Source organism: Lactuca virosa, chromosome 6, assembly GCF_052849685.1.
Source record: "Lactuca virosa cultivar CGN04683 chromosome 6, Lactuca_virosa_CGN04683_v6, whole genome shotgun sequence".
NCBI classification, from domain to species: domain Eukaryota; kingdom Viridiplantae; phylum Streptophyta; class Magnoliopsida; order Asterales; family Asteraceae; genus Lactuca; species Lactuca virosa.
In genome coordinates, this window is record NC_136431.1 from 28,396,084 (window position 1) to 28,419,899 (window position 23,816).

At 34.3% G+C, this 23,816-nt stretch overlaps 2 protein-coding genes and 1 long non-coding RNA gene across 3 annotated transcripts; 1 reads left to right on the forward strand and 2 right to left on the reverse strand.

Annotated features, from left to right (window-relative positions):
- Window positions 1-5,068: 5,068 nt before the first annotated feature.
- On the reverse strand, window positions 5,069-7,471 carry LOC145118773 (2-oxoglutarate (2OG) and Fe(II)-dependent oxygenase superfamily protein). The gene is made up of 4 exons (XM_079054449.1): window positions 6,656-7,471; window positions 6,078-6,253; window positions 5,486-5,556; window positions 5,069-5,395 (listed from the first exon to the last, which is right to left on the reverse strand). Exons 1-4 carry the CDS (start codon window positions 7,340-7,342, stop codon window positions 5,253-5,255), a joined length of 1,077 nt encoding a protein of 358 aa, XP_078910575.1. The 5' UTR covers window positions 7,343-7,471; the 3' UTR covers window positions 5,069-5,252.
- Window positions 7,472-7,490: 19 nt separating this feature from the next.
- LOC145118774 (uncharacterized) lies at window positions 7,491-8,205 on the forward strand. The gene is made up of 3 exons (XR_013713442.1): window positions 7,491-7,513; window positions 7,597-7,675; window positions 8,165-8,205. It is a non-coding gene; the product is annotated as an uncharacterized LOC145118774 (long non-coding RNA).
- A 4,006-nt stretch (window positions 8,206-12,211) lies between these two features.
- Window positions 12,212-15,425, reverse strand: LOC145122745 (uncharacterized). Its single transcript, XM_079058316.1, has 11 exons — window positions 14,971-15,425; window positions 14,685-14,772; window positions 14,500-14,591; window positions 14,301-14,419; window positions 13,633-13,748; window positions 13,426-13,553; window positions 13,263-13,349; window positions 12,895-12,955; window positions 12,760-12,800; window positions 12,546-12,666; window positions 12,212-12,457 (listed from the first exon to the last, which is right to left on the reverse strand). Exons 1-11 carry the CDS (start codon window positions 15,417-15,419, stop codon window positions 12,398-12,400), a joined length of 1,362 nt encoding a protein of 453 aa, XP_078914442.1. The 5' UTR covers window positions 15,420-15,425; the 3' UTR covers window positions 12,212-12,397.
- Between the last annotated feature and the right edge of the window lie 8,391 nt (window positions 15,426-23,816).

The following is a 23,816-nucleotide window of genomic DNA, read 5'->3' on the forward strand; positions in this document are numbered from 1 at the left end:
TAGGATATAGAAATCAGTAGCGAATACCTTCCATTTCCAACAATCCGACAATTGCAAACACAAATCTAACTCCAACAGTATTAAGATATTTACAATATTTGGATATGTTGGGATCTCCGATGAAAAAGCAGGCTGGGTATAATGGAAGGGACGGGTTTAGTATTATGGTAGGGTGCATATTGGAAAAAAAAGGAGATGTAGGCAGATATAAAGGAGTGTGGGACCCCCTTTGATTTAATCGTATAACAAAAAAAAAATACAAGAATTAAAAAAAATATATATGAATCAAAAATAAGGAAAAGACAATAAATAAAAAAATAAAAAAATAAGAGTATAAAAGTTATTCTAAATGGGTAAGAGACTTAACTTATAAGGAATTAAAACCATAATCACCATCTATGTCAGAAAAAAACACCTGTGGAGTGGAGACTAAATCAGTAAATTTTTAATTTTTTAAAATCACAAGGACAATTAATAAAATTTTGTAGATAAACAATCATCCATTCGCCAACCACGTAATATAGTGTCAATGTCGTGAAAACTATGACAGGATAAACATATAATCAAATTATATTTGATTGGACTGAATTAAGTAACATTATATTATACGACAAGCTTTGCCATTTTTTAGTTATCGAAGATTATATGAAACACACGTTAAACAAAATATTATGAAGTGAATCGGATAATTCAAGAAATCATACACATACACATAAAAGTCAAGGTGACTTACATCCGAAGGTAGGAGGGAGTATTTTTATTCAAGAGTTTTCAAACAAAGATTACAATGACAGATATTTGGTCTACTCATTAGAATTCAAGATACAAATAAAGGACTAGCATACATTTCTATTTATAGACTATGGTTCAGACCTAAACTATAATGGTCCAAACTCATCATCCCTTAGGCCCATAAAGGTATCAACCAATCACATGTCGTCATGCAGCTGCTTCTAGAACCTTCATCCTTGAGAGATGTGCATGGGCATCGCACCTGGACACCATCACCATGTTAGAAGCACATTCTCAATAAGAGCACCTTTAGAATCAAGCAACACATTTAGTCCAAGAGAACATCTTTACACCAAAATAGCACATTTACACAAGTAGGTGGACCTTTGTATAAGTAGGAGCACCTTTCATGAAAATGCTTCATCTTATGCCCAACTGCTCGAGTGTGATCCCAAATGCTCAAACTTTGATTTCAAATGCTTAAGTCACATTTTACACAGAATATTATATAAACAAGAACCACAAAAATGTTAAGAACTCGTGTCAACAATCGATGATTTTTATAATCCCCCAGTTACAATTAAGGGGTTGTTGGTCGATTTTGTTGGCGTTTGATCCACTAATGGTAAAATAGTACTTGTGTGTTCCTATTCAAAAACTACCTTAATAAGATGTTTCTTAACTTATACTAAAATGAAGAACAATATATTTTCACGTAGTTATTGTTAGACATCGATGGTTATTATCTCAATATCGGGAACAATGCACTTTGATAAATATCCTAATGTCGACATTAACCTATAATTTATAAGTGAATATTGTTGGATGCAAAGGGAGACACGTCAGATATGTAGCAAGGTGTAAGTTGTCAATAAAATATGTGTCCCTCCTTCGGGGGAGATGTTTATAGGTTGTTCATGATTGACACTAGAGATGTATATTCACGGTCCGGACCGGTCTCGATCAGTCTCAAAATGGTCCAGTCCTTTTTTTGATCCGGTCCTAGTTTTTCCTTTAATAAATATATAACTAACATCAAAATTATACATTAAGATTTACTAAAAAAGTTACACAAATATTTAATAAAAGGGAAAGGGAAGAAGTTGGGTAATGTGTGATTAACAACTATGTAATTAACACAAAAAATAATATGTATATAAACTTTGGTTTCCGATGTTTTTTTAAACCGGTCTTGGTTCGGTCTCGTAACGATCCAATGTTTTTTGGGATCAGTTTCAGAACGGCCTGGTTTTTTTTCGGACAGGTCCCGAACGGACTTAAGCCAGTCATTTTTTGAGACTGGTCTGAGATCGATCCTTTTGTGCATCTCTAAGGCTATGAGGCGTGGGGGTGCTAAGGGTTGCTAGGGTTGTCAAAACTGTACCACGGAAAACCAACCAACATTAGGGATGAGCGTGGGACGGAACCGGTACCGACCCGTACCGTTCCCGATTTCCCGAAAACCGAATTTGGTCGAAAGTCAATCCCGAGTACCGAACCGATTTAATATCACCGGTACCGGTATCGGAAATGATATCGATTTTCGGTACTACTACCGGTACCGGCGGTACCGATTCCCAAATTTCATGTATTTGGAGTACCAAGTACCGTCCCATATTTTTAAATTCGGTACGGTTCGGTACCGGTATCGGTACGGGATCGGGATTTGGGACAAACTGCTCATCCCTAACCAACATGTTACCAACCGAACCAAGAAAGTTGATGGTCCACATGTTTGGTTGGTAGAACCGTACCAATTAAACAATCTTGGTACGGTAATGGTACAAAAGTTTGAATACCATGGTAATACTGTACCAACAAATTCATTATATATATATATATATATATATATATATATATATATATATAAACGAAATTGTATATTTCAACTGTCAATTGTGATTAGAGTTTACAATTTTAAGAATATCATATAAGTCATTTGGCCCCATTAGTCAATAGTTATTACCACGTTAAAGCACAAAATTAGAACTTTACTTTGGCTTTACTTCAATAGAATTCTTCTATAGATTAAAAGAACTACACAACTAACTTATTTACTAAACGTCAAAATTACCCTATGCCGTTTATTTTTAAATCTTACAATAATTTGTTAAGAAGTTGGTATATATTATTACCAATTTGTACAAACCAAACTTGTTCGTAGCCAAACATATTAGTACCAAGTATACTTGGTACGATATTGATAGCAAATTTATACCAACTATAGTTGGTACAGTACACGATTTAGGGAAAAAATAATCGGTACCGTACCAATTCCACCCTACGAAATTGTATATTTCAATTGTCAATTGTTATTAGTGTTTATAGTTTTAAGAATATTATATAAATCATTTGACCGCATTAGTCAATAGTTATTATCACGCTAAAACTCAAAATTAAAACGTTACTTTGGCTTTACTTCAATAGAATTCTTTTGTAAATTAAGAGAACTACAAAACTCACTTATTTACTAAACGTCAAAATTACCATATTCGTTTATTTTCAAATATTACAATAATTTTTTTTAAGAAGTTGGTATATACCATTACCAATTTGTACCTGTTAAAAAATTTGGGATAATAAAGGCACTTGGATATTCTGAGAATTGTGATTTCACTTTCAAATCAAAGTATTTTGGTGGTACTCCCTAATCTTTGATTAAATAAGACTCATAAGAGATTCAGAACAGAGAATGAGAAATATCAATTTCATGAGTACCAAAAAACTAACCAAAATTCGTTTAAATACCTCATTTGTTAGAAAACTGTCACAAAACAGTTTCATTAAACTGTCATAAAACAGTTTTTTCAGCAGTAAAAAACTGTCATAAAATGGATGTGTACATTGTCACATAGAGTTTTTTTTAGTTTTTTTTAAAAGCCAAATAAGCTTAGGATGTGTAGCTTGTAAAAGTTGGAGAGTGATAATGTGTCATTTTAATAGGTTTTATTTTGAAAAAAAACAAACAAACAAAATAGAAATAGTCAATTACAACACATCTTCCAACTTTGTCTCTCCTCTCTCCTCTCATTACAGCCATGACAAGTCTGCTTGGCGAGGCTACTCAATGCAAGCTAGGGGCGGTGTGTGGCGCATGCTAGCGAGCCTGACGACCCTTTTGGCGACTCCACTCCCCATAAGGGTGCTACCGTTCCCTCTAACCTAAATAAACCAATGAAATGTTTGGTCATGCTCAAATGCATTGATATGTTCAATCTCAATGATACTTGGTGAGAGTAGTCGGTGATTCAATCTTGATTGAGAAACAAATTCTAAGTATTAGGAGTAATTCAATTTAGATAGAGAAGCAAGTTACGAGTATTAGAAGGGTGATTTGATCCATGCTTTGTACTCGAATTAAGAAATTATGAGACAAAGTAAAACACAATAAACTTTTCTATTTCCATACAAAATGGTTTAGTGTTTAAAAGGCCTCATATGATTGTATGCACGTAACACGTGGATAAGGGCGTTGTGGACTTTTGAAAGTCAAAGTACATATCATCTATTTAACCGGTGACCACTTCATTCTTTGCACAAAAAGTTTAAATGACAGATTTTTTGATTTTAGTGGTCCATAATAAGAACCATCTAAAACCAAATATAAAAGTTTGTTGGGATTAATGATATTAACCAAAACATTTTTTGTTGGGATTTTAGTGGTGCATATGTTAACCTTTTCTATGGTATTTGATATGTTAGGCCCTCCGCTTTGTTCTGTAAGCTCAAACATGAGAGGAAGTGCATCATGAGAGTGTTTTTAAAACAAAAAACAAGAGACCAATGATGAAACACACATACCCAATAAAAAAAAGGTCACCAATGTGTGTAACTCAACGATTAGTTCCTCTAATGCATGATTGCTACACTTTATAATTGGAATAACAAAAAGGGTTGTGTGAGTTGTTTGATTTTTTTTTTCTATTTGTTGTTGATTTTGATTGATAAAACAATTGAATTTCATATGTTTGTTGATTGAAGTTTTATTGTGAGTTGTTTGATTTTTTCTTTTTGTTGCTGATTTTGATTGATGAAAAATGTAATGTTATAAATTAAATGGTAAATCGTAAAAAAATTATTATAAAAAATGTTGTTTGAGAATAATATACTCATTTTGCAGTCAGTCAGATGTGAAATCAAACTACAAGTTTCAATCAAAAATTAACTCAGTCAAAACTTCTAACTCAGTCGGCCTCTGACTAGTCAACAACTATCAAATGAGCCCTAAGCTATAGATAACACCATCAAAATTCGTTCAAATATCGTAAAAGTGCTAAATGGGTTATCAAATTAATTGGTTACTAAACTTCGGTTGAGGTTCATTATACAAATCATGTAAAAAAACATCATCATCATCTAAAATAATAAAACCAAATTTTCATTGTAAATCTCGGAACAAAAAATCAATAAACAAATAACAAGTTCCATAACTTTTGCAATATAAAATGAAAACTAAAATCAAGTCAACCTACGAAAAATATATAAACACAACTGATACATGACACTTTTAACAAAGAAGTTCACTCCTCCTTATGGTTTTTGTCACCATTGGATAAGTTTTCATTTATGAAAGAATCACCATCATTTAAACGTGATTTACAAAACGAAAGTGAATGCAAGAAGTTGAAGTAGGCGTATTTTATATCAAACTGCATATCATACCCTGCCAAAAGAAAAGAAATATTTCATGATTAAATTAAATTATTACGCAATAAAATAATGATAATTTTGGAGAGTTTGTGAAGTAAATTACAATAATTTACTGCAATGGTGAGTCCTCGATTATCAGGTGTCTGTCTAACATGATGAAACCACATACTTGGCCTACATAACAACCAAATTCAAGAATCACAAATATTCAAAAATGGTCTAAATGCAAGAAACGAAAGTTGTTTTTGTATTTGGATAATATTACTATAAGTTTTCCAAAGCACAATGCTATAATGGAAAGAAACGAAAGTAGGAAGCTATAATAAATATATCAATGGAGGAATGCTTTAAGAGTTTCTTGTTAGTTAAAATTTTTAATTTGACCCCTTGGGAATATCATATAAACCAAATCAACCCAATTAATCTCCACCCAATAAAAAAGCAACATTTCTATTTTGGGTTGTCTTAAAAAAAGTACCCAGTGTCTTCTTTCCTTTTTGGAAAGATCCGTTTGTAAATTTGCAAACGGATTTTTCCGAAAAGGAAAGAAGACAGTTGCAGTTTTTTCAAGACAACCCAAAATAGAAAGAAGATAAGAAATGAATTCAATTGATTTGTATCAAGATTTAAACTTTACACAGGCACATACATGTGGGATTATTTTTATTTTTTTTTAAAAGATAAGAAATGCTTACAAGTAAAGTATTTCACCAGCCTTAAGAGTGACTTCAAATGGTTTGGGTCCATTATAGTAAAATGGAAATTTAGACATTTCTTTTTCCTTGTCTTTGGGCAATGGGTAAGGATTTACACTACACCAAGGGACATATCTCTCTGGATTCTCCAATTTCAATTCAAATTCCCCGCTTACCTGTTAATACATCAACAAAACAACCAAAATGACTAAACTACCCATACAGAACAAATAATACATCCATGTAGTGATAGGACACGACATAACATATTGTCCTGTGTTTGGCATCCATTATTGTGAAATTTAAGGGCAATATCACTAAAAAGTAACTAACTTTCACTACAAACAACATTAAGATTACTGATATTACTACAATACACCTATTCTAGTCCACATCATCAAAAAAATTTAGCCATGTCTTCAAGTGTAACCAATTTTATAAAGTGATTATAGCCATTTCAAGAATCCTAACAGGATAATTGGTTGATATGTTAGAGGTATATACATAATCAATCATGCATAAAAACATCCACGAATCCAAAGAGATAAATGCAAATATAGAAAAGGGTGAAATTGTACCTCAGAGTATGTGTATTGAGCAGCAGGGTATTCACGAATATACATTCTATGAACATCAGTGGGTGGAAGAAGCAGAAAGTGCTTCTCTCCTGTTACAACAGCATACAGATTCTCATAATGATCCTTATGAAACGAAGTTTCAGACAAATCATTCCCTATCCACAAATTAACAGCCTCCGGCAATCCTCCTATTGCTTCAGTCGCCCACGGAATATGTGAATCACAGTCTCTAGCCAATGCACCATATTCCCCCCTAAAACAATCGTTCTGCTGTTGCGCATACGCAACGAATCCTTTACTTGAATCATTCTTACGTGAAGTTTTGATGGCATCCATGGCGTCGGAGAATGGTGTGCGTTGGACATGGGCGGAGGCAAAGCAGAGAGAGTCAGGATTAGAGGGGTGTGGGGTGAGGGAGTCGGCTTGGCCGGTGGGGGTTAGGTGGAGGGAGACGGTGGAAGAAGAGAGAGTGTTGAGGAGGTAGGATGTTGAGGTCCAGAGAGTGGTGGCGGGCCATTGGAGGGTGGTGGCGGCGGAGGCAGAGAGAATGAAGGGTTTGTTTTGGGAGAGGTAATGGCGGAGGAATTGGAGTGGGGTTGGTGGGGTATGGAGGCGATCGATTTGGGGAGTGGTTCCTAAGCTTAGTTCCCTCACTTCTTCCCAAAGGTTTTCGAGCTTTGAGTTCATTAATGGGGACCCTAGAAGAACTTTTTGTGGTGTTTTGGTGGTGGAAAAGGGGCGTCGACGCCGGAGAACGCACTTCTAGTTCTAGATGATGGTGGATCAAAGACCGGTCCCTGAGACCGGTTCTGGTTAAAGTTAAACGGTTAAACCCATCCCAGGCCCTTCGCCAACCATGTTAGCAAATTGTGAATATTTTTATAGAAAATTACTAATTTAGCCTAATTAACTAATTACTTAGGGGTTTGATACCACTCCAGGGGTTTGATACCACTCCGAGTCAGGCCGTTTCATATCCTCTTGATCTCCGGTCTCTACGCCTCTCCCCTTTCGGTCAAGGTAAATAGTTTGTTTTTCCTTTTTGGAGAGAGGGGTTTTTGAGAAAAAAAAACGTTTTTCAGAAGTACTTAAGCTTATATACTCAATGTTTCACCTTTGTGATCACAATTGTGTGAATCCGTCTAAAATCTTGTAAATTCACATTGTTATAAGTTTAATTAATGTGATTCCTGCTTTTAAGTTTTTTTACCCCTCAATTTTAGGATCATGTAGTTGAATTGACGATGGTGGGACTATTATGATGTGTATGTTCTTCATGAGACAAGAATGTGATTTTCTAATTTCTTATATAGTTTTGTTATATGTTTGGAATCTATATTGCAAGAGATAACATAAAAACCTTAAGCATTTATATTTTAGGATCATCTATTACGTTCTGGGGTGATTGAATAGCTGTGAATATTTCAATTTGTTGATGCTTTGAATTATACTTTAGGATCACATATAATCTTGAAGAAAGGATTGATTGTTGGAGTTGAGTATCCACAGGTCAACATAGGAATGGAAAGTGATTGGTATGCGGTACATAGAGATTCCACACATCTGTTTAACCTTTTGTTTTAAACCAGGCCCTCATGGAGATTACACCTATGGAAAGTAACCCACCGGTACTTTTTGGCAGATTCTTATATGCTTTGAATATAATTGCAGGATAAAGTGTTTGTAACATCATAAAGTCCTTTTGTTAGTGTAATTAGTTTTATTATAATGAAATCATAAGGATCATTGCAAGACTCAAAGGATCATTAGATTATCTTGTTTCCTTTAGGAGCTCTTTATCTTTAATATATGTGTGTGTAATTGTGTATTGTGGAGCTATTTATCTCTAATATGTTTATGTGTAATTGTGTATTGTGGAGCTATTTATCTCTAATATGTTTATGTGTAATTGTGTATTGTAGGGCATAAGAATTGGTTAGTCTTTACAAAGACAAAGACATGGGGACAGGGCATAAGAATTTAATATCATAAAGTCCCAATACAACTTTTTCCTTTTCACCCAAAATCACTAGTATTATTTATGGACAATTTTCACCTTCATGAACATGTAATTAGTCATAAATCTTGGTACATGAACACATATGTTAATTGGAATAGTTATTTTGTCATGATTGTCTTGGTATAAAGTTGAACATATTAAAACCATGACCAAAATTCCGTTCTATAGAGTAATAAACTTTTTTATAATATCAGCTCAAAGATTCAAGATTAGATCTGTGTTTCTATAAAGAAATGTTTTTTATATCAAGACAATAACCTTGACATCATTGAATGTTTTAGTAAAAAATGTAATGTTATAAATTAATGGTAAATCATAAAAGAATTTTTATATGAAATGTTGTCTGAGGGTAATATAGTTATTTTGCACTATCAGTCAGATGTAAAATCAAACAATGAGTTTCAGTCAGAAGTTAATTCAGTCAGAACTTCCAACTCAATCAGTTTCTAATCCAGTCAGTTCTAACCCAATTAGCAACTATCAAATGACTCATTAATCATTTTTAGCCAAAAATTAGCAATTGTCCAAAAATAGCCCACGAAACTGTAGGTAATTAGAATGAGCTACTGTTTCGCCAAATGGCCTACTATTTCGGGTTAAATATAAAAAAAATCATTCGGAACATCTAAAACCGTAGGTTATTTTATAACCTACGGTTTCATCTCGACGAAGTACAGTTTCCCAAACCATAACCTACGGTTCTGGTAAAAAGTCTACGGTTTTATATTTTTTTTTAAATAAATGGAGAGTAGTTTTTTTCAAATAAATACATTTGACAATTGGACTACTCTTTGACATTATTTCAAACACTATTTCTGTGTAAGGTATTTGACAACTAGATTACTCTTTGACATTATTTGACTACGGTTTCATAGACTTTGACTACTACTTTGTAGCCTACATAATGTATTGTCATTTCGAACAATAGATTTGTCATTTCAAACAGTATTTATGGGAATCCACATAATTGTCAAAAAACTACTCTCCATTTATATATATATATATATATATATATATATATATATATATATAATTGTAGACTTTTTGCCTAGAATCGTAGGTTACGGTTTGGGAAACCGTACTTCGTTGAGAGGAAACCGTAGGTTATAAAATAACCTACGGTTTTAGATAATCCCAATGAAAAAAAATCTATACTTAACCCGAAACAATAGATCATTTGGCGAAACAGTAGCCCACTCTAATTATCTACGGTTGCGTGGGCTATTTTTGGACAATTGCTAATTTTTGGCTATAAATTGTTAAGTAATTAGTTAATTGGGCTAGATTAGTAATTTCTCATATTTTTAACATAATTCTTTCAAAATAGGCATCAATATGAATTTATTGTTTATGATACATGTATTAATATCAGTCACATTAACAATTATTTTTGGAATAAATACTATTATTATTCAATGAAATTATAATTCATAAAACTACAAAAACAAATTAAATATTCAAATAAAGTTAATAAAATTACGTAGATAGTTATGCCATCTCACTTGGTAAATGTTTTGTAGTTTGCAAGCCTTCGGGACCATGCTTCTTCACTGGACGGTTCGGATGGACTTCGTCGTTCTTTCCCAACTAAATTTTTTTTGAACCGACAAATACAAATATATAATTTACTCATAATCTAACAACTAATATCACTTATGTCCACAACATGATTTGAACCATCAACCTCAAAGATGGAGGGCACCACCTGGTACCGCTAGGCTAGAAGCCCTTTGGTAATAGAAACAGAGTTAGGTAATGTTTGACATATACTAATTGAAGAAGAAATTAAATGAAACGTTATGAAAAAAAAAGTTAAAAAAAAGACCTTATTTCGTAGTTACAAATAAGTAGAATGGAGCATTCCTCATGATTCATTCTATTTGGTTGATTTTCATTCAACATCGGAGAATGTATTTTCTTTTTTTTTTCATTTATTGTGGAAATGGAATGTAATTATAAATTAATTTTATTCATATAATTATCAATAAATATTTAATATTTTAAAATTGTCATATTTTCAATTAAATATTTTTTTTAAAAATAAATACATAAAATTATATTTTTTAAAATTATATTTTAATATATAATGTTATCTGGTTTTACTGTAACATTTTTAAGATTATAATCTATATTTAACTATTTGTAAAACATATTATGTATATTTTGAACAAAATGAAATATGCTTATATGTTATTAACGATTTATCTTTGCTTAATTCAAAATTATATTTATTAAATGTTATTTTTTTCTTTATTTATGAATATTATTTTATTCATCTTTTTATTTATTGATAACAAACAATATGCTTGAATGACTTATTTAATTATATCGAGTCAACTAATCATGATGATGAAATGTAATTATATTTTTGGGATGATTTTCATTCCATTGATGAGAACTATTTTTTTATTATTACTTTGAGACATAGAAGGATATATTATAATTATAATTACTTTTATTTATATAAACATCAATAATAATCTTTTTAAAATTAAAACTCAATTTTTTTATTTTGAAAAATGTCTAAGTTTTTTTTATTAAGTTTTTTTTAAAGATGTCATGATATTTAATTTTTATTTGTTTTTAAACTGTATGAAATCCATATAAAATGTTAAACAAAATAAAATATGCTTATATTCAAATTATTTAACTATATAACTACTTAGTTAAATATTATTATTTATATAACAACATATTTTATTGTCTGCTTATTAATTTAATTTTATTTGGTTTTTCTATTTATTGCACTCACTTATATATCATATTATCATACAATTCTTTTGAGTCAATCAAACTGATAATGGAATACAATAATTAATTTCATTACCTCGTTCATTCCATCACGTTGTTCATTACATTCATGATCCCATTACATTATACCAAACAAGCCTTTAGTTTTAGTTTTTGGCAACGAGTATGTTTGCATTGAAGTTATTATTCATTATTAATGTATTGTGTATATTCTTTTTTGTTAATTGACCTAACTTTGTATTCCATTGTAACCTATGTTTCTTTAATGGATATCAAGTTTTTTTTTTGGCTTATTTCTTTCTTGATTAATTGATTGTTGAAACTATAACCCAATACATATCATAACATTCATCACTTAGAATAACCTTAGAGTGTTCTCAAACAAGCATTGTTAGTCGATAATAACTTAAAAAAAGGTATGTTCAGTATATTAACTGCCAGCAGACAAAAAATAACATTTGGTCGAACCCTAGTCCCTAGCTGATAAGGTACCATGAAAGTAAAATGATATAAAAAGACATGTAGAAGAATGAATTTCTTTATAATTAATAAAATGTATATTTGGAAGAATTTTAAAAAAGCTTTAAAAAACTAGTTTACATTATAATGTGCCAAAGAGAGCCTAAATTGAATACGAATACTTCCTAACGTTTTTAGTAATATGGAAGTAAAATTGACGATACTAATGAAAATATTCAATGCCAAGTTTCTATAATGAAATACAAGATCAAAAAACCAACATAAAAAAAATATTTTACAAGAACAGAATTACCAAAGACACGAGATTAGGGAAAAAGGTCACAAGCATGAGATTAAGAACACATTTTGTTTGACATTTTGAATATAATCAAGCACTGTTTGGGGATTCTCTATGAATGTAGCAAAATACCAAATCTAATAGTATAAAATAACTATCAAAATGATACAACACCTCTTTTTCAAAAAAGCCATATTCTAAGTTGCTAAAAGCATCATTTATACCAACCAGTAAGGATCCACCTCAGAAAAAAACAGAAGCAACAACCCACACCCTGTCAAAACCAAATCCAATTTACTTAATCATTTTAGGATTTATTCATTTATTTATGCAACAATGTTTCATAAATAAATAGAATTTACCTGGAGAATAAGTAGGAGGATGCATAGCGACTTTTCAGATCTCCTGCCAAATATTCTCAATGACACATTCACAAGTGTCCCATCTTTTGTCCCAGTCAGCAATCCTGTCCCAGGGTCAAATCTGGTAATAATGAAATATAAGTACATATCAAACTCAAAAACACTAGATCAATATAAAAATATTAATTAAATAAATAAAAACCCCTAGCTTTACCTTGGCAGACGATGACGTGGACATGGGATAATGCCTGCCAGCTGTCAATAAGGGAGCATCCTTATTACTAACTCTTAACATTATTCTGCAATAAAAACTTAAAAAAAAAAAAAAATAGAGAGAAAGAGATCGAACCTGAGGAAGTGATAACAGAAAGTTTATAATTTGAGGAAGGAAGAATATTAGGAGTGTTTCACTGTCAAAGAAAATGCAGAAACACATGTTATTTATTTAAGAAAAAATTGTCACAAAAAAGTACAAAATAATCAGATATCGCTACTTTGGTAAGAAATAGCAACATATTTCTTCTTATTACAACATCAAACTTTACAATTCAGGTAGTTTTTTTATAAAGTATGATGTTTCAATAAGAAAGAAAATTTGAAAAATACCATATTACAATTGGGTAGATATTTCAAAGTACAATGCCTTTATTAAAAAGACCGAAAAGTAAATGAAAGTACATTGCTATTTCTTAAATATATTTTTAGAATATTGCACACCTATAGTGGCCTAAAATGCCAACAACTGCCATTGTCATTCCAGCAAAGTATGTATAGGTGTCACCAACGAAAACAGAAGATGGATACCTAAAATAAATGAAGGGTGAGAAGTAGAATAATTAAACTAAAGTAATCAAATTAACAAAATTAACAAAATAAATACCAGTTGTAAGAAAGTAATGCCAGTGAAGTTGCAAGCAGAGGTTGAACAAGGTATATGGAGAATGCATGGGCCTGTTTTGTTTCAGGATTGGAAGATGCTCCGATTTGCATAATATTGTGGATTAAAATCTGCATTACATGATTATAAATCAGATTTATTATATTATTTATCTATGTCTTGTGTTTTCTTTAAGATCTGAAGGCTTACAGCAAATGCTATAACAACAGTCTGTCCAACTTCAAGGCCATTTAGACCAGCATGGATGTTGATTGAGTTTGTACAAAAGACAGCCAAAAGTCCCATATATAGCTTATAGATCCATCCTGTTCAGTATCCAAGTTTAAAAAATAAATAAATAAATAGGAACAAACAAATTCAAATTATCAAATATCACAACCAGTGAAAGGTCTTAATCAGACTGCAGGATATGACAGAACAGGTTGTACTATGTTTGCCGTGCATTGGACTAATGTTGATGGGACAAAATTGCAACTTTTTGGCCCACACAAAAAGGTGGGACATGGAGTTGCTCTCGATCTTTCGTTTGTGCAAAAGACATAAATACCCTCCTCGCCCTCGTCATCAAAAATAGACCAAAAAAGCTTGTCTAGTCCTGTTCGGTGGAACAAACGCAACTTAATGTTGCGTTTATTACACATGAAAAGACAGGACTAGACAAGCTTTCTAAGGTTGTTATCGATGATGACGATGAGGAGGGTATTTATGTCTTTTGCACATACGAGAAATCGAGAGCATGTTCATGTCCTACCTTTTTAGGTGGGCCAAAAAGTTGCAATTTTGTCCCATCAACATCAGTTTGATACACGCCAAACGTAGTACAACCTGTTAAATAAGGGAATTATTTAAATGTTTACCTAGATCCAAGATTTCTGTTCCAATATATTGGACAAGTGGTTTTGGTATCATGATGGTTGTATGTCCAGCATAGGCCATCAACAAAGGGAGAGCAGCAATTGATGGTAATAGTAGTTTCCTGCCTTCACAAGCAAATTTAAACCAATTAGAGATGTAATAAATAAACAAGAAATGAGATCTACCAAGTAGAAAACTCACACTCTCCAAGGAATATCAAGAACATCATCCACAAACCCAAGCAAAATCATGAAGCAGATAGATGCTAAAGCTGCATTATACTCAACAAGCCACTGCAAGTGTATGGATTAACCAATTAATTATAAAATAAACAAATTATGGACTAGAATAAAGAAAAGTGTCACATTGTGAAGAATCAAACATACATTTGAATCTGATGTGAAATTGAAATACTGAAATAATATCGCCACCACCAAGAAAACGGTGCCCACAACAATACCAAGGGATTCAGGCCTGCAAGAAAGGTAGTAGTATCAACACGGAAGTTGACCAGAATAATTTATTTAGACTAGGAGTGCACTGAATTCCAACTCGCACTAATGCAATTGAATTATAAAGGATTCTTCTGGCATACTAAATTGCTCAATGGTTCATCAAATTACACAAATTTGATCGATAGACGAGAAAGTGGATATACGAGAAAGAACTTACACTTTGACCAGACCTTGAGGCGTACCCTTCTTGTTAATGTCGTAACCAAATAAATTACGTTTAAGAACATATCTGGAAGCCACTGGGATCATCATTAGGGTTATAAAGAACCCGGCGAAGCTGAGTGATGCATTGATAAGGATCGATTTCTTCAGCTCTGTTTCGATTCTATAGTGATAAAATATCAGGTAAAGGTAAGGTAGGAAGAAAATCGAAGAGAAGAAGATGATTTTGCTTGGTTTTGAAGGGGTGATCTGTGGGTCTGTAGAAGTAGCGGTGGATTCCGAGGTTTTGGGATGTGATTCGGTGGGTGGCGGTGGTTGTTTTGAAGCTCCTCTCTTGCGAGCTGCCATTGCTGATGCTCTCTGCCCTTCTTTCGCCGTCTTCGAGTTGACGGTTGCGATTTGTAAAAGGAATCCGCGATCTCTACTTTCCTTCATCGTCGTCATCGGGGTTGTAAGATCCAATAATATACTTACACGTAGGATCCAATCACGTACTTACACGTCAGAATAAATGTGTCCCCTGTGGGTCATACAACTGCAATTCATGTTTTTGTCCTAGTTTTACACTTTTGCGTTTACTTGAAGAAAAATAACAAGTTGTTTTTTAAGCAAATTTTATAAAAATTATTAAGTTTTCATAGAAATTTAGTTTGATATTTTCTTTTTATTGTAAATTGAATATTTTGTTTATCAATTTATTATAATTCTGATCATCTAATCGATCAATCAAATTATTGTTAGCTGACGTAACATGCTCACATTACATGATAATGTATCACTATTGTGTGATATTATATTCTGATAGCTAAAAAACATATCAATAAAACATTTGTACATAACATATGCGAGCTAACCCTATGGGGTGTTTGGCTTATCTTTTTGAGAGGCAAAAGTCCTTTTTGGAAAAGATAAAATGTAAAAGATGTTTGGTAAAAGGATATACCAATTTACCTGGGGTTGTTTAATCGGTTTTAAGTGGTGCATATACCAATTTACTTGAACGTGAACCGGTCCAGGACACTCCTAAAATCTCGCATATGGGTTCGGTTTCAGTCCCACAAAGTGCCCCCAAAAAAACCGGCATCAATCGGTTCTGTGTCGGTGTCGATCCATGACCACGCTCATCACCACTGTATATCTCAATGCATTGGCTTATACATTTGTTATCTTAATTTTTTTTTAAATCACTATATTTTGGAAAAATCCAAAAGATCACTAAATTTAAAAAAAAAAATTTCAATTTTGACACCAAAAATAAGATATCACCATATAATGTCACGTCATAAAAAGTGTTACGTCATTATGTCACGTCAAAATGCAACCAGGTGGATTGACCGGCTAAGTGGTCACAATTGTAACAAATTTGTAAAGAGGGTGTACAATTTAAGACAAAAAACACAATGTCAAAATCGAATTTATGTAAAAACTTAATGACTTTTGTAGAATTTTTTATTTTATTAAGCTTGGTATAGCATGTTAATTATATTTTTGGTTTTTATATAAACTTTTAAAATTATAAAATATTCTTTTTACATAAAATTCAAGGGTCTTTTGTTGTATAAAATTTAAAATTTTACAAAATTAAAACTTATACAATATAAATTGAAAAAATCAAAAACAAACCTTAAAGGTAGAGGGAGCCGTTAGCGGATGAAGGTAGTGGGTTTGTGGTATCGCGGTGACACAATTTCGAGGAGCAGACACGACTAGATAGAGGCACACAAGTGGGCTGTTAAACCCACAAGGTTATCTCTTTCTCTTTACTCATTCCGTCTATCCTCTCTCTTGCTTTAGTTGTACTTCTTGCTTAAGGACTTGTATGAAAATAATTTTGTATGTTTTTTAATTGAACATGTTGAATGGTTTGAGAAATATGAGTTTTCATATCTTGTTGGTTAGGAAAGATGAAAGAAATGTGGGAAGGGGAAAGGGGGAGAGAGAGAAAAAAAAAAGCTTATGTGAAGCTAATGTGACGAATGAATTGAATGAGTTGGGAGACTCCCTCCGCAATCCATCCTAATCACCAACTAACATCTAGTAATATACTTCCACCTATCACTTAATTTTCATTTATGGCCATTACACTTCGGTTTTAAAAAGTTTTTATTTTTTATTTTTTTTACATTATTTTATTAATATTAATCTTCAACTAGGAATCTACTTTCATCTATCACTTAGCTTTCTTCATTTATGGCCAACTACACTTTGATTTTAAAAAAATTTATTTTAAATTTTCATTTTACTATTAAAGTTTATATTTATGTTCTTTTGCCACAAAATAAATTTTGTTAGTAATCACAATGATAATAACAAATTTTGTTACTTAGATGGTTGTTTATGAGTTTTTATATGATGGTTGATTTTTAAAATACTTAGGATGCGTTCTATCAATTTAAATTATCAAAAAAAAAAAAAAAAAAAAAAAAAAAAAAAAACCGTTGATTCCAAAGATTCCATTTTATATCCTCTTATAAAGTGTGTATTGAAATTTATATCGCTAAAGGGAGTAGCCCCCGGCAAGCTTGAGCATTGTTGAATATGTAATACCAAAACTAATAAATGGTCACGACGTGAAGGAGGAAGCCTCACGACGTGACCATTGATACAGAACCGCGTATCCATCTTTGCGGGTCACAACGTGACGTATAGGTGGTCACAACGTGCCGACGGGTTAACCTTAATTTCGTGTTTTGCGCTCTATTTAAGGGAAGTGAGGAGTTAGGGTTTGCACATCTTCAACCTCTATCACCTCCCTCCTACCCATGCAACGACCCAATTTTTCAAGTCCAAAAATTTCTTTTTAATTAACTGACTCATAAAAACATTCATAAGAAAATACTGTGAAACACATCATCTCATAAAACAAAGCATCATGTCTGAAAACCCAAGTCATAAAATAATACATATCAGAGTACAATCCCAGAAAACTCCATGCGGAAATCATGTGTGTGTGTGTGTGTGCGATGCGATGCTACGCCGCCGGCTACTTCCCCTTAGACGAAGAGGTACCTGAAACCAAAACCGAAACCGTAAGCACAAAGCTTAGTGAGTTCCCCCATCATACCACATACCATACAATATCCTCGGTATCTTTCAACCGGTAATCATCGTCGGTATCTTTCAACCGGTAATCATCATCGGTATCTTTCAACCGGTAATCATCATCGGTATCTTTCAACCGGTAATCATCATCAGTATCTTTCAACCGGTAACTGTCATCGGTATCTTTCAACCGGTAACTGGGGACTATTCCACCCCCTACCACTAGCATACAACAACAAGATATAAACATACAGTCAAGCATATCCGGGTACTGACCTACCCTTTGGTCCTAAGGACCGCTATCAGGGAAACCAATCCCTATCATACACGTAACATATCATACAAATAAAACTCATGACCAAAGCATGTAACCAGACCAAGATAATTATCACAAAGACAATCATCTTCTAAATACTCCTCTTTGGTGGGCCGGCATTATGGCCTTAGACCCACCCCTACTGGAAGGTAACTCACCTCGTACGAGAAGCTGCTGATAATCTGTGCGGGAAACCTCCGTCCGCTGCTGCTCCGGAAATCCTCCGGCTACAACCCCCACAAAACACTCAGTTAGAAACTGATATCTACTTGGTTGGGGGTAAAATGACCATTTTACCCCCAACCAAGTCCAAGTCAAAGTCAACTTCCAGTTGACCCGACTCGCCGAGTTGGGCCGTCAACTCGTCGAGTCCTTTCCCTTTACTCGTCCTTATCCACGACTCGACTCGTCGAGTTTGGCAACGACTCGACGAGTTCCCCTTCTTTACGAACATTAATGAACCTTCATCCGACTCGTCGAGTCGTATGAACAACTCGTCGAGTTCGCCTTCAACTGATGAACAAGTCCTGACCTTGACTCGCCGAGTTGTATGAACAACTCGTCGAGTTCATCTTCAAACATAAGGAGTTTGCCTTGGACTCGCCGAGTCTGATCTAGCACTCGTCGAGTCCCATGAACTCCAGGTCTAACATTAAGTCCAATGCGTTGGGTCACTCTTTCTGTCCTGCTACAACCCTTCTAACACCCATCTGAGTTCTTTTGACCCTCAACAGATATGGGACTTAAAGCCTTGGACTCGTCGAGTCCCAAGAACGGACTCGCCGAGTCGATAACATCCACACCCTAAATCCTCGATTTCTGATGTACAACACTTGACCAAATGATAGATCCAAGCCCCTAAGCTCGATCTAGCACGTAAAGTTACGAACTTTACGTGCATGCATGGGACTTTTGAGCCAAAAAGGCTCTAAAATGGCTCTAGTGTTGCATGGGGCCTTCCTTGGGTGCAAAAGCAACCCAAATCTGCCTTGTGACCCCTTTAAAGACCTGATTCCAAAGCCTCAACCCCCAACCATGTTTGCAATCATGGTTGGTTACCAAAAATGGCTTATAAAAGCCCTAAATCTCCCCAAAAAGGGATCTATCAAATGAAAGAGCAAGGTACAGACTTTATACCTCTCAAAGACTGCAAATGATGAACCAAACTCGAATCCTTCAGTTTCCTCTTGATCCTTCTATGCCCTTCCTTCTTCCTTGTGAACAAAACCACCAAAATCACCACAAATGCCTTAAGATCTTCACACACTCGGCTAAGGTTTGCTGTGGAGGGTTTCTGGGAGCATAAAGGGGCGATGGAGGCTGTATAAGGTTGTTTAAATAGGGTGCAAACCCTCAGATTAGGGTTTTGTCCAGACAGAACCTACTCGTCGAGTCCGGGACTCGACTCGACGAGTCCATCACTTAAATCCCGCGTCTCATCCCGCTTCTACTCGGCGAGTTGGGCCTTCAACTCGCCGAGTCCCAGGCCAAAAATGCAAAATCACTTAAATAAAATACATACCAGGAACCCAGGTGCTACACCCAAATCGAAGTTAGCCTCCATTGTGACCTTGAAGAGCTCTTGTGGTGGTTTATAGCTCTTTCTTGAAAAAGAAGGCTCCTATGGTGCATTATCTTGGCAAGCAAGTCTCTTCCTCGCCACTTTGTATTGTTTATGGACCTTTGTAAGTCCTAAAGCTCTTGCATTTTCTCAGTTAAGCATGTTATATCTACGTTTTAGTCACTTTTCTTCATGATTGGGTTGGGTAGCATGTATGGGATCCATAAAGTTAGCAACTTTATGGATCATTAAGGCCCTTTAATTAGCATAAGTCTTAGTTCTGAGGATTGGTAGTGGTTTGGACTCCAAACATGAGTTTTGGCCTCATTTTCTCTTTATTGGCATAGTTAGTATTCAAGTCATGCATTGGACATGCATGACTAAAAAGTTATGATTTTTATGGCCCTTTGGGTTGGGGAAAACCTTCTAGAAGGTTTGAAGGTTTAGCTTAAGGATTAAGAGCTTAATGTTCTAAGTTGTTCAAATCAGGTCTCACGACGTGACGGGTGTGTGTCACGTCGTGACGAGAGATGTTTCCTCGACTGTTTTGCCCTGACTTTGTTATGGCTTGATCTGTGTGTGGTCACGACGTAATAATCAATTGAGGCTGACTTTAGCATTGACTTTTGACCATAGATGACTTTTGGTCAATTTAGAGGTTCTAGAGTGTAAATTGATTGGCTATTTCTTTATTGTTGTTAGATGTTTTGTAGTACCAGTCTTCACTGTGTGAGAGTTGTGTTTTAGCTGCTACCTGCGAGATTAGTCTTATCACTATACTATAGGACACTAGGTGTCGATTGTGCGTGTTGTCTTTGTGACTCTTGCTGATATGCTTGTATGTTGTATGCATGGAGCCAATCTGGGCTCGGAGTCCTTACGGACTCGGGGTTAATATGGACCCGATGGAGCTGATCTAGGCTCGGAGTCAATATGAAATCGGGGTTGATACGGACCCGGGGTTATTACGGACCCGATATATAGCTACATGTTGTAATATATGTTGTATGTGGTATTTAGGAGAACTCACTAAGCTCCGTGCTTACAGTTTTTGGTTTACTGTGTTTCAGATACTTTAGATGATCGCAAGAAGGTGTAGGCTTGATTGTACACATCCACCTGCAGTTTTCTGCGACCAGGGCTGGCCCAAGCCCAGGGCGAGCTGGGCCATAGCCCAGGGCAGCAAGTTTATTGGGGCAGCAAATTGTTTGCACGTATTATATATGGGTATGTTATATTGGGCCAAAGTCGATGCCAGTCCACTGAAAAAAGAAAGGGAGGCTTAACCTAAGGGCATCACCTCATTAGGCATAATTCATGAAGCGGGAAAAACTAAGCATTCGACCAGAAAAATAAACGCATGCGTAATTAATGTATCAGATTTCGAGATGGTAGAAGACGAGGAGACGGGCATGGGGAAAAGGAGAAAACGCATAGGAGAGCCTCTGATCACCATTCTCTGTATAATTGTTAGTTTCTAGTATCCCAATTCGTGGTCACGGTTCAACGGTTCTCCTGAATCCTGATTTCTTGTGGAAGTCCTTTTACAGACTCTTGTGTTTATCCTATAATTTCATTATCCATTTCTGTAAGTCCTTATTTATTCTCCTAATTCATAAAGGTTAAAGTTCTTGGATTTACTCTTGTTTCATTCTCTAGAAAATCTAAATATGTGATAAAAGGTAAAACGAATATGTTATTTAAGTTGGTGAAAATCTGGGATATAAGTTGCTGAAAATACGAATATCTGATTTTTTTTATGATATTTCTTGATTTCTTGTTTTCAAGTTTTCAATTGATATTAGTAATTGAGGAGGATTATTTTTGTTTCAGATTTGTGAGGTAATTAAGGTTCTTATAATTGTTTGTAGACTCTATTAAATAGTTTAGTGAGATATATGAGAAGATTGAAGATTATAAGAGAAATCAGATAATGGAATTAGAGAATATGACGATGGATTTTTATAAAGAGTTTGAATTAGGAGATTATATCGACGAACTATCTCCTTTTGATTTGGGGGAGTGTTTGGTTTAAAGTTTATGAAAGGATTTTAATGCATTTCGATCTAAAAAACCTTCTTGTCCCTTGTCTTTTTAAATTGCAAATACCTTGAGTGTAACGCCCGCAGATCCATGCTATTCAATTTAGAGATGATGAGCATCAAAAATGAGTTTTTGATGGAAGATTATTTAGAATGATTAATCTTAACCAAGTTGTAGTATATGTTACAAGGGTTCCGTACATATAAAGAACGCCGAAATCCGAGTTATAACGAAGAAGTTATGGTCCGTCGAAGTTTTACGGCAAAACCGGCACGGCACTGGGAGACGTAAATAGTGAATTTACGGTAGAAGACTTTTTATCCTTAGTGATCTAAACAAAATTTGTAGTATACGTTAAACCGAGAACATACAAAAAAAGAACGCCCAAATCTGACTTCGTATGAGGAAGTTATGAATTTTCTAAGATTTGGCATAGCAGTGCACGACCCGAAACTAGAATTTTAGTTCGAGCGGTTTTTGGCCTACGCGACCTAAATGAGAGTTGAAGATCTCATTAATATGAACTCAACGGTAAAAAGACAGACGAAAACGGAGTCCGTATGTAGAAGTTATGAATTTTACGCGGACATTTAACAGTATAATCTCCTCCTACTGTTAAATTTAAGAGCGGTCGAGAATTAGCCGACGGAGTCTAAATGAAAGTTTTAGATATTGTTTTTACCTACGCGTGGATATAAATAATGTCGAGAGTAGAGCTCGTATGTTAAAGATATGGACGAAACTTGGTCCCTACTCTTCGAGCGCGATAAATTCGATACAGTTTTGTAAATCGGAGATAGAATGAGAATTAGCTGACGGCGTCTAAATGAAAGTTGTAGTACTCGTAAATACCAACGCGTGGATATAAAGAACGTAAAAAATGGAGTTCGTATGAACGAGTTACAAATTATAATAGCATATTTACGTATTAAAATAAAGTATAAATCATATATACGTACACATATCGACGATGCGGTTACTATAAGACTAGTGTTGAGTACTTTCGACATTAGTTTAGTACAAATATCGTTAAATCTATTTAAAATAGTATTATGAAGGGGTGTTTAGTCGTTTATATAACTATAAGGTCATTAAGTAATTATGGAGGGTAGTTTTTGTAAATTCAATTACTATAAATAAGAGGCTTGGGCTCTCATATTTCTTGCACCATTCTCTTGATTCAAGAGTCTTTCTCTTCTTATCCCCCGAGCATTTCGGTCCCTCGTGATTCGACTTCTCTTTCTGTAGTTTTAGTATAGTAAGGTGAGTGCATAGTTACTTTCATCTTACACATAGATATGAAGTATTTTATATAAATTGCGTGCTATATGTGCATACTATCTGAATACTTGCTGTCTATGCTGGATGAATGATTTTATACATGTTTTAAAATGATTTAAACTGTATATGTATTTTATATCTATAAATATGTTGGGTATTTATATCTATAAATATGTTGGGTATGACATGGGTAAATGAAATAGTTGGTGTGTAATGAAATAAAATGATGAGAGATAGGTGATGATAAGAAGGTGATGATAATTAGGTGAGGATAGATAGGTGATGATGAATTGGGGATGTAGGATGAAAGATACCATAACCTTGTCCGGCAATGTGGAGATGTAGTCATCTACCAGAGTATAGATGGCGACCACGGACTATTCTAGACAACCCCGTGGAAACACCAGCAGGCTCATAACCTGTAGGTGATGAATTACGAGTTCAAGCGATGTTGTAAGTACGTATTCATGTGATGATACTCTAACCCTTACTATGAATTACGAGTTCAGGCGATGTTGTAACTACGTATTCATGCGATGATACTCCAACCCTTACTAGGCGCGTATTGAGGGGGTAATCCCCGAATCATTACTGATTA

Coding starts and splice junctions, on each gene's coding strand:
- LOC145118773 (XM_079054449.1), bottom strand. CDS start 7,342: ATGAACTCAAAGCTCGAAAACCTTTGGGAAGAAGTGAGGGAACTAAGC. Junction 5,557..6,077: donor GCTGGTGAAATACTTTACTT/GTAAGCATTTCT, acceptor GTTGTTATGTAG/GCCAAGTATGTGGTTTCATC. Junction 5,396..5,485: donor CACCATTGCAGTAAATTATT/GTAATTTACTTC, acceptor TTCTTTTGGCAG/GGTATGATATGCAGTTTGAT.
- LOC145122745 (XM_079058316.1), bottom strand. CDS start 15,419: ATGACGACGATGAAGGAAAGTAGAGATCGCGGATTCCTTTTACAAATC. Junction 14,420..14,499: donor CTTGATATTCCTTGGAGAGT/GTGAGTTTTCTA, acceptor TTGTGAAGGCAG/GAAACTACTATTACCATCAA. Junction 13,554..13,632: donor CTGTTGTTATAGCATTTGCT/GTAAGCCTTCAG, acceptor CATGTAATGCAG/ATTTTAATCCACAATATTAT.